Genomic DNA, 15,910 nt, shown 5'->3' with positions numbered 1-15,910 from the left:
TTCCTCCCCTTCGAACAGCAATAACCTGCAGTAAATTCATCGATTAGACTCCTTTCCTGCACGCCCACGCTCGCTTCAGCCTTAATCCGATGCACAGCCCTTCCCCTCGCCCTCGAATTCTCAAAACACAGCCTTGTGTCGCGTTGAAATCTCCTCTTCAGATAGGTTCAGCCCTCAGTCAATCCATCTTCACCGCTCTGATACCATGTCAGAGTGCAGCGATGCGGAAGCGTAGGACAAAGATTAAGAGAGAGTGAACACAAAGAGAAGAGAGCGAGAGAGAAAAGGAGACAATGTAAACACAGAAAATCTATGGTGTAGTATGCTGTATAAGAGTGCAGAAATACACAAGGGGGCAGAGGAAATATCTGCGTATGGCAGAGGAAATATATGCGTATGTCTCCGACTTGATGACCTCGATCTCCATCAGCCCAAGCACAGTCTGTCTCAGCCAACAAATCTCAAGATCAGAATTTGAATAATGAATGCTGAAGTGTGCCACAAAACCGGCTATAAATAGTCAAAAAATAGGAAATAATTGCAGCAGATCGGCTGCATTAAATGCAGCCGACTGCAGTAAATACTGTCTGACTGCAGCAACCTGTCCGACTGCAGGTGCTGACGTGGCACTGACGTCCGTACTGTCCAGGAAATGACTGGCTAACACAAAGGCCTTCAAGTTCTCTCCTCTTTAGGGAGATTTGATGTAGAAGGCTCTAGTCTCGAATCTTTAGTGATTGCATATATGGAAAATATGTGAAGTCTCCTTATTACTCTGGTGTCGTTAAGAAGTCCAATGCTCTTGATTTAGTACACTTTGATGTGTGCACTATGCATGCTAATTCATATGAGGGTGCATGATACTTTGTTACTTTTATTGATGATTTCAGTAAAAAGTCATGGGTGTATGTGTTAAAGAGCAAAAAGGAAGTCTTGGATGCTTGTAAAAGGTTTCATGCTTCTGTTACCACACAAAAAGGGCTTAAGTTAAAAGCTATAAGAACGGATAATGGGGGTGAGTATGTTTCTAACAAGTTCAAAAAATTTTGTGAGATGCATGGCATTAAGGGGGAGTTGACAGCCCCTTATAATCGTGCATCAAATGATGTGACTGAAAGATATAATCGCACACTTTGTGAGAGAGTCAGATGCATATTGTCTACACCTAATCTCCCACAGCAATTCTGAGGAGAGGCTCTTAAAACTGCATTTCATGTATACAATCGCTCAGGTGACAGTTTCTGATTATAGGCAACAATTTCTGATTGTAGACGACAATCTCTAGCAGCAAGCAACAATCTCTCACACATAGGTGGCACATCTACATCCATTGTAGCTAATCGTTCTTCTATTTGTGTGATGTTGCTTTATCAAACGCAGATTCTTGGATGCTAGCAAGATGTCTTACCAATTTAGAGGCTTTGATGACTCAAAGGAGAAACTTCTTTCCAAACACTCTTCTAAGCGGAGATGTGAATTTAACGATTATCGTCGGTTGGAGTCACCCCTCCTTGTTCTCCTCCCCATCCCATTCACCTCTCACGGAAGGTCCCTTCCTTGTGGAACCATTCCTTGATTCCTTCCATACAGGTGCATGTCTTACTTTCTCTCCCGAAAGAAGACTGATTGGATGGTTCCAACTATTCCTTATGGTCATGCAAGGTGAAATGTGTTCTCGATACCTTCAATCTCTAGGAGTTGATTTCTTCACCTATTACACGCCCCAAGGAGGATCGAGAAGATGGGACCTCTTAGGACCCTGCTACCTTATGGGATCAGCTCAATTCTAGAGTCAAATCCTTCCTTTTCATGAGCTTGTAGGGTATTGTCCTTGTTCATGTTTGTAGATTGAAGACCATGGTGAAAGTGTGGAAGAAGCTTACACATCAGATCCACTGGATGGAAGTGTTAAACACCATAACCTTGGTTTTTCCAAGGTTCACCGTGAGGTCTCCTAGCAAAAAACTTGTAGAGCATCTAGATGGTGCTGCAATCCCTCTAGTGTGTGGTAGATGAGGACTATATTATCTACATACAATAGTATGGATATCAATGCCCCCCCAAGGCCACACCCATCCCCTCAAAATCTATAAATTTAATATGATATTTCATCAATATAAAACCTTAACAAAGTGGGTGAGAGGGGACATCCCTATTTCACTCCAATGATGCTAGCGATCTCCTTAGACAACCCTCCTAGAGCTCGTAAACCATCCCATGTGACAAACTCATATAGTGCTAGTATTCCCCATCTCATCTTAACTGGAACCTCCAACTCCTATAGCCTTTGCATGAATTTAGTACAGGGTATGGTGTCAAGAGCCCTATGAAAATCCACAAAGTAGTAGTATGCTCACCTTCCTTGTGCTCTACACTCCTCAATACTGGCTCGGAGTGTGAGGATGTGATCAAGTGTAGAATATCTTCTCCTGAACATTGTCTCTCCACGTACCCGATGTTGGTGCTTCTTTGCCCATTTGCTCAACTCGTTCTCTAATATAGATCCATAAAGTTTGGCCAGCATGCGGCCAACCATGACCGTCCGATAGTTCATAGGAACCGTGGGGTCTTTGGCTTTTAGAATTTGTACTTTAGTTTTAGCAAACCAGCTCGCAGGAAAGCGTTCGCATAAGGCCCTATTGAACAAATGGGCTAGAAGGGGCACTAGCACATCTCTAGCATATGAGAGGTGCTCTCCTACTAGTCCATGCTCCTTGGTCCGACTATTTGGAATCTATCAACAGCATCGTGAACCAAAGCTACATTGAAGGTCAATAATAGAAAAAGAAAAACTATGAACCCTGCAATAGCTACAGTGTTTTGCCATCACTTGTTTGAATAAGACCCACATTATAAACGTGGATTTGTCCTTTGATGGTCATAGGGAAGGGGGTTGTTCAGGTCCATGGTATAGTGAGGTGGCATATTTATGTCATGTTGCTAGAGAGGTAATGGGTGTATGGGTTCAAGGCTGTTGGAAAGCCCTCCACACCTCCTTGTTGTCCTACCCCAAGAATAGTTGGTAAAACTTATGCTCTAATCTGGATAGGTATGCCCTCTTCTTCCATCGCACAAGGTAGCAAAAGATCGCGTGTGCCTAGCCACGTGTGCAGGTCCCTCATGCTTCCCCTTCTTGGAGGCAAAGACGGGTAGGTGGGTTTCCTTGCATTCCTCATCATACCAGCTCTATCCTCATGCCTCCATTATAGTCTTCATGGATCCATTATAGTTCCACATTGCAAGCCTGAGATGTGTCTCATAGGCCACATCTTGTCACTGGTGCTTGTCTGTGATGATGATACGTCCCTCTCTGTATACTGCCCATGTCTGCCTTGCGAGCCTCCATAAACCGTGGCATGCATTCCCATCGGTGGGCTGCTTGGGCTGGTAAGAGGTCATCCTCTAGGTAGATTTTCTCCTTTGAGAGCCTTCCTTTTGGAGAGGAAGACTTATCGTGACTCCAAATCAAGGCTAGGTCCTTACCTATCCACCACGCATTTTCCACAATGGATGAGTCCTCTACTCCTAGTTTTCACATAGACTTTTGGCATCTTCTACATGTGTCTCCTTCTTTCCATCTGACCACCCAAACATGTAGGGCTCTAACCTTCTCATCTCCTCTTTACGTGATGTACTAACAAACTCTTCCTTCTTTGTTGGGGTCTTCTCTGCCACTTCAATACATTTAGAGTTCTCCTTTGCCTCGGCTTGTCCTTGCTTTGCTATGGCAGCCCATGTATTGATCCCCTCTGTCACACGAGGTTTTAGCTCATTTATTTCAGTTTGTACCTTTTTGGGGATGGTCTCTGTGATCTCCCCTTCCTCCTTTTTAAGGAGGTCAAGCTGGTTCTTGTAGTTGGTGATCTCATGCTTGAGCTCTTCAATCACCCTGTTCCTCTCTTGGAGGAAAGACTCGATGTCCTCTTTCCAAGATGTGAAGTGTGCTTTGATTTCCTCGTATATCTCAATTCTTCCATTCTTGCATCTTGGTGAGCATCCCCTCTGTGATCTGCTGGATAGCTTTGTCACACATGGCTATCATCATTTCTTTAACATTCTCCATGTCATGGTCTTGAATTCTACAAACAACTTGGAGCACCTCCATGCCCTTCCACATGTGGAAATCTTTCACCTTGTCAATGCTGCTCCAGTGATAGAGCATTTCTCGTCTTCTCCCCCTCTTGTGCACCTTCCGGATGGTGGGGATACCTTGTTTGCTTTGGGGGACCCCATCACGTCTGGCTGAGAGAGAGAGAGAGAGAGAGAGAGAGAGAGAGAGAGAGGGGGGGAGGGAGAGAGGGAGGGAGAGAGAGCAGGCTGTTAAAGGTTCAGGCAGCCATTGGCGATGGTGGGAGGGGGTGATGATGACGCAAAGGGGGCAGGCCATTCTAGGCAGCCCAAATCAGATGTATACGAGGCCTTTTTGGCCAGCATGCAAAAGCCATATTTCACCACCAAGAAAAGAAAAAGCAATCAATAGTGTGAAACCAGAAAAGAGAAAACTTGTTGAAGCTGTTGAATAGTGACAATATTGTGCACCATCACACATGAGTAGTGATCAAAGTAATGCAAATATTCTCTAACCATGGAGCAGCCACATCATGGATGACAACCCCTCCTGATATCATAGAAACCACTTGCCACAACGATAAACCTCTAAAGCAACCAATATGACTATGAATGCCAGAGACACAGTCAAAAATAAAAGCATTTCTAGTATGCCAGATATGTCAAAGTCCGATCCAAGTTCCAACACAGGAAATGAAACGAACAAGAATGTTGCAGCTGCAACATATCAATCTGGGGTAATCTTCCTAAGAATCGTGCACCATAAGTAATTTGTTGGAGCAGTATATCATATGTGAAACCCCACCATACTAGCTTTTAGGCACAGATTTCAATGCCTAGTCAAAAGCATGTCCAATTCAGGTTATGCAAAGAAGACTAGGGAACCAGGATATCCAAGATTCTTAGTGTGTCAATCATGGAAAAACATTAGCCCTGTATGCCTGTTTCTTTGCCAGAATACTTCAAGAGTTCATGCAAGGAATCTACCTCTGCTTAGAATTGACATATCAATTTAATGGGAAAAGTGTACAGTTTGCGTAATGTCAGATCACCATGGTGTAACAGTGGGCAAGTGTGTGATGAGTAACGATGCAGCACACTAGATCCAAGAGACTGCTTTACTAGGTACTGCATGTATCACAACATATTCAGGGCCGACACATAGCAGTTGGCTGGAGAAGGACTTGGTAGGAGTGAACTTCTAGCATATTCATATGGCTAGGAGTGAACTTCTGGCATGTTCATATGGCTACTTGCACTTGTGGCAACTTTTCTAGCATTCAAAGGGACAGTCTTTCATGGCTGAACAATGTTCCCACACAGTATATTATTCCTTTGTGGACACTGTATCTCCACTAATGCTTTAGTAATTTTTGAGGGCCCGGTTTCCCAATGTCTCTGATTAGGTTTCAACATAATAAATGCTTGAGCTCAACAATATGAGAATTATGTGCCATTATGTTGCTCTGCTCAATACCAGCATCTACAAAAATAGAAACGAACAGAGCAAAACATTTGTTTGGCTGATCGTTATTCAAAAACAAAGTATATGCATGTATTTCCTGTTTTCATTATCTCGCATAGGAGTTTTCATTTAGTGCAATAAATAAAGACAAGGTATGCTTGCTATGTCTTGATAAAAATATTTGCTCCATCTATGAGAATTCTGGAAGGGGTACATGCAAAGCTGTTATACTTACAGCAATAAAACAACCCCCATTGAAAAACACAACAAACATCAAAGTTCTGGGTATCGTGCCAAAAACCAAAGAGTGAGCAGAAATCACCTTTATCAGATTGGACAGCGCCCAAGCAGCAGTCTTTGCCACACCAGAATTGGTGGATATAAACAAACGCCCCAGGGGAAACAAAGCACCTTGAGCAATAAGGATCTCCCTTGCTTTCTCACCTTCTCCCGCAAAGTTGCCAATAGCCCATGCACACTGTTCTGACACAGGTACTGCACTTCTTTCTGTTTAACGCATGCCACTTTTGTGTTAAGAAAGCAGATCATGAACAAACCTCCCAAGTCCCTCCCTCCACCTCTCCCTATAACTAGATAACAATCCTCTCTCAAGGCAGAGAGTTTGAATAGCCTCATCCCAACGCAAGTAAGCACATAGGAAGCAATGCATGGTGAAATCCATTGCTGAATCCCAAGAAGAGGAATATCCTCTACAGAATGGCTGAATGCAGTTCAAAAGTGCAAGAACATATGAATGTAGTTCAAAAGTGCAAGGGTCAGGACTCTATAGCCTCTACCAGAAAAATTGATGAAGATTTCATGTAAGATAAGGCTTATGTAGAAACATGTCAACTTCGATGAAAGACTGCAAAACCTTTTTACCTCCATTAGCTTTATATAAATGCAGCATTGGCCTAACCAGTCTTTGGACTACAATCCATATTTCTCATCTATATTTCAAATCAAACAATATGTGGTGTAATTACATTAGTCAATGTAATGGAAGGCTTGTGATGTGGCTATGCTCTCAAAGTACAAAGGCAAAGGAAAAGTACGGCAAAATGTGAAAAATCAGCAAAAAACTGATGCTGGACAGCCATCAAATAAGGCTGCCCAAGACACAAAAAAGTCCAAGATAAAGGGAGAGTGTCATTATTGCAAAAATCCCACTCATTATATTGAGGAATGCAGGACACAATTGGCCAAAGAGAAGAAGAAGAAGAAGAAGAGACATCAGCTAGCAAATCTTCTAATGGTGATGCTTCAATCAACTTTGAGGAGGAAGACTGTGTCTTTTTTACATGCAGTTTTGATTCGTTGATGGCTGATTTAGCATTTAAAGCTGCTGAAACACAGCATGCATGGTATTTTGACAATGCGGCTTCCAAGCATATCACATCTAGGAAGCGTCTCTTCACATCTTTGCATTCAACCCCTGCTGGGAAGTGTGTTACATGTGTGAACAGCAGCAGTTATGATGTATATGGCACTAGTTCAATCCTAATTATTAGTGTAAATGGTTCCGATTTCATGCTTCTAGATGCATTGTTTGTGTCTTGCATTACAAAGAATTTGTTGTCTATATCTACTTTTAATAAGCATGACTTTCAAGCCATCTTTGAAGATGGCAAATGCATTGTCAAAGACAGAGAGATGGATTATGCACTTAGGCTATCCGGCACCCTGTATAAGGGTCTATTTTTGTTCGATACGTATGATAGACGGTCTCATGATACTCTGGCAATTAGCACTCTTTTGCTTGCAATGCAAAATATGCAACTATGGCCTGCCCACTATCATCTATGGTCATATGTGTTCCGATAGTCTAATGACTATTCAATGGTGTCAGATGCTAGATGCATTACCTCCAATAGAGACCCCACCTTCTCATGCATATGTGAGGAATGTATTTTGGGCAAAATGCACAGGTTTGCTTTCAAGAAGGATAGTGCAATACCTACTTTTCAGAAGATGCAACTAACACACTCACATGTTTGTGGTCCCATGAGGACACATGCACTTGGGGGTCATCTTTATTTTATCACCTTTATTGATAACTACTCTCAGTATATATGGGTGTATGGGCTGAAAGTAAAATCTGACATGTTTCTACATTTTGAATATCTTGTTGCAAAGCTTGAGGCTGAAATTAGCTTGAAAGTGCAAGCACTTCACAGGATAGAGGAGGGGAGTACATATCTCGTGCTTTTGAGACATATTTGCATGATAATGGCATTATGCATCAAGCCATTGTAAGAATGACACCTCAGCAAAATGGTGTTGCTGAAAGGAGAAATTTGACAGTTATGGAAATGTCTCATTGTATGCTAAAAAGCAAGGGGCCATATATATTTTGGCTAGAAGGCCTTCAGTTTGCGAATCATGCATTAAATCATGCACCTACCAAAGCACTGAAGACGATCACATCGGTTGAAGCTTGGTATGGCAAGAAACCCAATGTTGATTACTTTCATGTGTTTGGATGCATAGCCTAAGCACATGTTTCAAAAGCATTTCGTGGGAAGCCCAATCACAAGATTGTAAAATGCATATTTATTAGCTACAATTTGGAGAGCAAGGGCTATCACTTGTATGATCCGCGCAAGAAGAAAGTTTTTGTTAGTCAAGATGTTATATTTGGTGACATTGTTGCATTTTCACATGATTAGTTTGAAAAAGCAAGGGCTATCACTTGTATAATCCACACACAAAGAAAGTTATTGTCAATCAGGATGTTATATTTGCTAAGAATGTTGCATTTTCACATATTTGCATGAAAATGGCATTACACATCAAGCCACTGTAAGATTGACACCTCAACAAAATGGTGTTGCTAAAAGCAAAAATCGGATAGTTATCGAAATGGCTTGTTGTATACTGAAAAGCAATGGGCTGCCATATATGTTTTCGCTAGAAGGCATTATGCATCAAGCCACTGTAAGAATGACACCTCAACAAAATGATGATGCTAAAAGGAAAAATCGAATAGTTATGGACATAGTTTTTCCATACGTGAATCAAACGTCAAACGCAAACACGTATGAAAGTATGAAACGAGTATGATTCAAACCCTAGACCTGAATCATATGTGACCCTAATTTTTTAACATATTCTTAACAAAATATGAGAAAAATACACAACCAAAAGCAAAACTGAAAACCGCATAATAGAGTCACATCATATATCATGATTCATGATTCATATGTCATCAACTAATCTACTCATCATCTTCATCATTCATTAAATTTACTCATCAACTAAGTACGTCAGGCAGCAGTATTTCCAAGTAGAGAGCTGTGTTTCCCACAGTTTGTGGAGTTCCTCAGGCTGAGTTCAGTTGTTTTCAGTCACGATTCCTCAGGAGTGTGTGTTTCAGACTGCCTAGATCCAGGGAAAGAGTCGGTAGATAAAGGCGACCACATTCTGTATGCTTTTGTGTAAAGTCGTCAACATTTTTTAATTTTAAAAAAACGTCAAGTCTGATATGGGGTTTTCAGACGTCTGTTTTTCAGACGTTTACAGACGTTTGAAATTCATTTCAAACGCGTCTGAAAACAACTATGGTTATGGAAATGGCTCCTTGTAGGTTAAAAAGCAAGGGGCTGCTATATATGTTTTGGCCAGAAGGTCTTCAGTGTGCAAATCATGTATTAAATCATGCACCCACACAAGCACTGAAGACGATCACACCGCTTGAAGCTTGGCATGGCAAGAAACCTAAAGTTGATTACTTTCATGTGTTTGGATCCATAGCGTATGCACATGTTCCGAAAGAGCTTCATGGCAAGCTCAATGACAAGGCTGTAAAATGTATATTTATTAGCTACAGTTCAAAGAGCAAGGGCTATTGCTTGTAAGATCCACGCATGAAGAAAGTTTTTGTCAATCGGGATGTTATATTTGCTAAGAATGTTGCATTTTCACGCGATCAATTTGAGATGTCAACCACCCATGACATTGGTGATACCTTTGAGGGTCTTTTGCCACTTTCTTTGGAGTCCGCACCTGCTGTAAATGGCCTAACAGGCATATTACAGCAAGCTGTTGCTGCAACACATGCTCTTAAACAGCAAGAACTTGATCATGGTTTGCCTCGTGCAATGGAAGATGCAGTACAACATGAGAGGGCTGTTGTAAATGCAGCTAAAGCAATCCCTAGATAGCTGTTATGCACTCTCCAAGAGAGTAGGATAGATGCTCCCTTACCACAAAGCACTAGAAGGGCTGCTAGGCATACAGCACATGATACAAGGGGGGCCCATTTGGCCGATTTTATGGAAGTGGATGATTGTGATGAGCATGTGTTCATGAGCCCACTGCAACATGATGATGAGCTTACTTCCTTGGACAAAGCCCAACAAGATGTACATTGGATGCAAGCCATGCAAGAAGAGTTAGACTCAATTGCCCCCAACTCTACATGGGATCTTGTGGACTTACCACCTAGTAAGAAGGCTATTGGCACAAAATGGGTTTTTAAACTCAAATACAAAGCTAATGGCCCTATTGATATATACAAAGCACATATGTGATTGCCATGGCTGCAATTATGGCTAGAAAGTACATTAGTTGGACATTAAGACAACATTTTTGAATGGGGATCTATATGAGGATGTTCATGTATCACAACCTCCAAGGTTTGTGGTTAAGTGAAAAGAGCACATGGTTTGCAAGTTGCATAAGGCACTTTATGATTTCAAACACGCTCCTTCTGCATGCTACTCTAAAATTTATGCTCATTTGGCTAGCAAAGGATTCAAAAATAGCCCAACTGCTCCCACTCCATACATTAAGAATGAAGGGGGGGACTTGCTAATTATCATTCTTTATGTGGATGGCATGTTGCTCATTGGACCTAAAGAGGATAAACTTGCAAATTTCAAGGGTGAATTGAAACATGCATTTGCTATGTCAGATATGGATTTCCTAAACTCCTATTTGGGGATTCACTTCACCCAAAATCAACATGGCATCACCATGTCACAGTCAAAGTATGTGGACAAGCTTTTACATAGATTTAATATGCAAGATTGCAAACCTATATGCACTCCCATGGAGCCACACTTAAAGCTGTATGCGCATAATGATGAAGAGATATCTAATGTTGCAATTTACAAATAGGCTATTGGCTCTCTTATTCATATTGGCACTATGCATTGACATTCAATATGCAATATCTCAGGTGAGCACATATATGCACAGCCCATGGACCAAACATTGGCAAGTTATTAAGTGGATCTTCGAATATTTGCAAGGTACTCAGTCACATGCATTATTATTTCCCGAGGGGGACTTGTATCTATAGGCTTACAGTGATTTAGATTGGGCTAGTGATGCAAACACTAGGCAGTCTACTAGTGGATATTGTTTCTTTCTAGACCGCTCATGCATTGTCAGTCTACAATGGCTACCTCATCTTGTGACGCTAAGTACATGGCAACCTTCACGACAGCAGTGGAATGTGTATGCTGCACAAATTGTTGTCTGATCTGCACATACAATTGAAGGGTCCTACACCCATTCTTTCTGACAATCAGAGCGCTATTACAATAGCTCGAAATCATGTGTTCTCAAAATCATATGTTTTATGCTCGTATGAAACACATTGAGGTGCATTACCATTATGTCAAAGAGAGATGCTATGCACAAGAGATCAGCTTGATCTATGTACCCACACATGAAAATATTTCAACCATTATCGCCAAAGCATTACCACGCAATAAGTTTGAGGCTTTTTGAAAGTCCTTGAACTTATTACTCTTTGGTGATTGATTATCCGTGTCATAGAAACATGAAACGGGGTGTAGTGACGGGTACGTAGTGGAGATGCAATGTGTAGCAATGGTAATGGTGGAGAGAGAGAGAGAGAGAGAGAGAGAGTGTGTGTGTGTGTAACAATAGAGAGTGAAAGTAAGTGAGATGCATGATATGTGGATACAATGAGTTATACCTCTTTTAGGTTTTTATGATAGTTATATATAAAGTATAAGTGCTAAGGGTGTGTTCACACCCGAGCACATATAAAAGGCACTATGGCCCTTTATTTCCAACACGGGAAATAGGAATGAGAAATGGGAATGGGGACGGTGACAAGGACGCTAAACCTAGGGAATGGAAACAATATTTAAAAAATTAATATTTGACTCAATTCATGTGGAGCATTAAAACCAAGGTATATAATCCACAATGACAAATCATTTTAAGTTTTAACTTTAAAGATATCGTGCATCATTCTAAAACTAGTCATTATAAATTGAATTACAACTTACAAGGCTCAAGAGTCAAGCTAGTCAATTATAAAATACACAATATATGTGCCATAAAACAATGAACAATAAACTAAACTTTAAGGTCTAAGCTAAGAGAGTATGCCCATTGCGAAAAAAGACTATAAATATGAAGTCTAATCTCTAAATACAAATATAATGTCAAGATAGCACAACGATTCAAGTGTCGCAAGTCATCAATGATCATATACATGTATCATGAGACTCGTGATAAGCAAACTAAATCAAAGATCATCATCAAGATTTAAGGCTGCTCTAGCTGCTCCTAAATCACTAGCTTCATCATCATGTGTACCATAAATTGCTCCATCTCCCTCAACACCAGCATGTGTCTCCTCTTCTTACTGCATCTCCCACTTTGTGAATGGATCGGGCTTTGTTGTCATACTATTACATCAAATTAGCACTAACAAATACCAAATTGTTGCTCTCTCCACACCAAGACAGTTCCTCTTCTTTAAAGCAATGTGAGCATATGTACTACACAATTGCTCCAAACAAGAGAAGGTAGCTAACTAACTCAAAATACGGATGGCTAGTTGTTGCAACTCAGGACAATTGGAACCATAATCATCCCACCACAAAGCTGCCCCAATCTTGCAACGATCCTATAACGTGAAAGTTGGTCTATTCAACTGCAAAGAAAATTGATAGCGAAGAAACTAGTGATTCAAAACAAAGCTAACCATTTGAGCTCCTTGCTCTATGGCAAGTGCAATCCATGACAAGTTACCGTTGAAAAATCACTTCTTTAGTTCACACACTTCATTTAGGGTTTTGCACTAACAGCACCGAAAAGGACCGGTGTTTACATTTTGGCCACTTCATTTAGGATTTCACACTAACAGTCCTAAAAAGGACTCATGTTCACATTTTGGCCACTTTTTCAGTGGGCATCCACATAGTGGTGCACCACCCTAGACAGCTTATGCCTATAAATAGGAAATCACTTCATACATTCCACCACTCTCTCTTCAATCATTCTTCACCACCTTCTTTAGTTACCACCACTTCTCTTCTCTCACCAACCCCTTCCACTGCCCTCATGCCCCTTCAAGAGGACCTACGTTTTTGTAGCACAACTCATCTTCCATAATCCGGTGTCATCATTATCCACTTGGCCTCAGAATCTGGCCTACTCTCCTTATGTTTAACAGCTCCGACACTTTGGGATTTGCGTTTTGCTACCCATGTCACTCCTTGGCATCAAAGGATTGCGGTTTGCTCCCTCAGCATCTCGTGATCATCTTCCACATTGCTGATACCATCAAAGGACTGCAGTTCACTCCCTCGACAGTTGTCCTTCACCTTCCAGTGATTACTTCGATAGCCCACTACCCAAAGGACTACGTTTCACTCCCTTCATTGTGCAAATTTTCCACAAGTGTTGCCACCTAATTCACACAAGACATTGCAATTATCTTCTAAGCTTCAACTCCAGTGTATTAGCTTTTCTTCTCATAGAATCATTCAATGCATCATCACCATGTTTTTCTTGTGTTTCTAGTTTCTCTTCTCTCTCAGTGTTTGCCATATACACTCTCTCTTACACCCTGCAAACCCTATTGTCTCCTTATACTACTGCTTATTTTAACATGGTATTAGAGCATATCTTTTATTTTTGACAGTTACCAATATCCTTTAGTAGGTTATTCAAGCAATGAGCCATACAATATAAAACTGTGATATACAAATAATATCCCTCAATGATAGCACTTGCTACCATGTTTGCAAGCTCTCTATCTGCAACAAATCCCACAACATGCTCTGGGCCAATAAGCTCAATAACCAACTTTCCTGTCTCTAACGCATCGTATAAAGATATGAAATACATCTCCCCACAAGAATAAGCAATTATGCCATGAATGGATCGCTTGTATGTATCACTCCAACCATCAGCAATCAATGAAACTCCATTTTTAGCCCACAGGCTCTTTCTAGTCACTATTGCTTGCTTCCTCAACAAGGCACTTTTTCTTATCAAGCAAAGTGATGTATAAGGTCTCTAATGTGATCAAGGTACATACAAAGGGCCATACTCACCATTTTTCTTGCACATCAATTTAAAATACTTTGATCTAGCTACACGAAACTGAATGTGGTCATTACAGGAAAAACGTGTCACTAATGTATCCAACTCTTCCTTCTTCTTGAAATCCCAACTAGCATCAAGTGTGCTCTGTATATGTGCAACATGTTGTGCTACTAATGCCATGGTCAATCCAATACATATAGTAGGTGCAACCAATCTTCCTCCTTGGGTATAGTGGTATATAACCTGATTAAACACTATTTATAGCAACTAACAAATTCGCAAAACTGAAATGCACACTTTACCATATAATCTTGGACATTGGACACCCTGTTGGCCCAAAAACCGGTGCCCCTTTCGGCATTTATTTAACTTAATTGAAGAAAAATTTGATGTGAAATGGGATCTTTCCAATCCCTTTCGGTATTCCAACTTCCCTTGTTGTCCAAAATGACCAGCAAGTCTTCAATCTGGTTTGCCCCTTGATTTGGGTAGTCAATTAGCCTTCACTCGCTTTGATGGAGATGGAAAATGTCCCAAATTAATAGATTTCCCGGTCCCTCCACCTAAATTTGACTAAGAACAGCTTCAGTCCTTGTTGAATCCAAGTCTTGGAGCTTCCAATTTTTAGCACGATTCCCGAGGTTGCTACTGTGCCCTAATTTCTATTGCAAATTAGGATTTACAACAGAGAAATCTGAAATTTCTCAGTGTTTAGTAATCTCAATGCTGTAATCTTCGTAGCAAGGCTATAGAAAGGCTGGGAGATGTGATAGAATGCTGAGGAGAGAGAGAATTTGGATTTATTCGCGAAGAATTGAAAAAAATCTGTCGTTCATTGCTACTGTCCTATCTCAATAGCTTGTAGATGCAAAGAATTGAAGAAAATCAGTCATTTACTACTGCTGCCCTCTCTCAACAACATGTAGATGCTGTCACCTGCTGTTGTTTAGTCTTCTTTTGCCCTGATTGCCTCAAAAGGTCCTACAATGGCTGCAAATCAGACCAACACCATCTCCTCCCTCTCTCTTGCAGGCTAAATCCACTCAAATGCCTCTTTCCAACTCTAAAGACGTTTTTCAATCTTGCATAACCCCTCATATGTGCAACATTTACTTAACCATGTAATTAAAAATTAATCCACATGTCAAGTGAGGTTTCAAAAATTCATGTCTCCATTACAACCCTCCCCCTTAAAATCCTTGCAATCATCCTTAGTTGCATTGCCAAATGCATCAAAAGCAAAATAGTGGATTGGAATTTCCATAAGGCATCATAGTTAACACAACATTGTGCACTGTTGCTCAACCATTCCATATGTCCGACACATGTTGTAAATTACCAATGTCACATGTGCAACATTTACTTAACCATGTGATTAAAAATTAATCCACATGTTAAGTAAGGTTTCAAAAATACATATCCTCATGACAGTAGGTGTGGAGGTAGCACTTCCTGATATTGATCATGTTCTAGACACATTTGATGGGGGTGGTGTCACAAAAGTTGTAGGGTTAATCGCAACACATCGTCGTCTAGACACAAGATAAGCTTATTAACCTGCTATATGGTCACAAAGCTCCCTTTGCTTCTCCAAGGTCACATTAGGACAAAATTATACCTCTAAATTTGGCTCATGTAGGAGATGAACTTGGACCTAATTATGCATAAGATGAAACAAGCCGCAATTGGTATTCTATATTCTAATATTTCAATAACTTTGAAAAATTAAAATCAATAAAAATTCGAAATAGAAATGCTCGGTTCAACGGATTATCTCATTTGCTCCACTAGTTTGCTTGTATGGACAATGCTTGCAAGCCCATGGTAGAGATCCTCCACCACTCAATGAGCGATTAACATTTACTTCTTCCCACCATGACCAATCATCAGACCTTCTTTCTCAACCACCTGCCCGACAAGCGGACCGGGAAGATGAAGCCATTTGAGGCTGAAAACTGAAATAAAAATGACTGAAGAAAAGCCTAAAGGGCTAGCTGCTACAAAGAGACTCAAGAGAAGAGAGAAAAGTGAGGGAGAACTTAGAAGATAGAAGGG

General features: G+C 40.8%; 1 protein-coding gene across 4 annotated transcripts in view; it reads right to left on the bottom strand.

Annotated features, from left to right (window-relative positions):
* The window catches only part of LOC148024362 (importin subunit alpha-9), a 132,743-nt gene that overhangs the window by 61,346 nt on the left and 55,487 nt on the right, over nt 1–15,910 (bottom strand). For 3 of the 4 annotated variants that reach the window (XM_087693981.1, XM_087693980.1, XM_087693979.1), the window contains exon 5: nt 5,856–6,040. The exons of the other annotated variant lie outside the window; for it this stretch is intronic. In XM_087693981.1, coding sequence (XP_087550107.1) covers nt 5,856–6,040 — 185 coding nt within the window. The remainder of the gene's footprint in view (nt 1–5,855; nt 6,041–15,910) is intronic. 4 annotated transcript variants of the gene reach the window in all.

Source organism: Lygodium microphyllum, chromosome 15, assembly GCF_053477565.2.
Source record: "Lygodium microphyllum isolate KBCC chromosome 15, Lygodium_microphyllum_v1.1.10, whole genome shotgun sequence".
NCBI classification, from domain to species: Eukaryota; Viridiplantae; Streptophyta; class Polypodiopsida; order Schizaeales; family Lygodiaceae; genus Lygodium; species Lygodium microphyllum.
The sequence above is the reverse complement of the archived record's forward strand: the minus strand, read 5'-3'. Positions and strand labels throughout refer to the sequence as shown.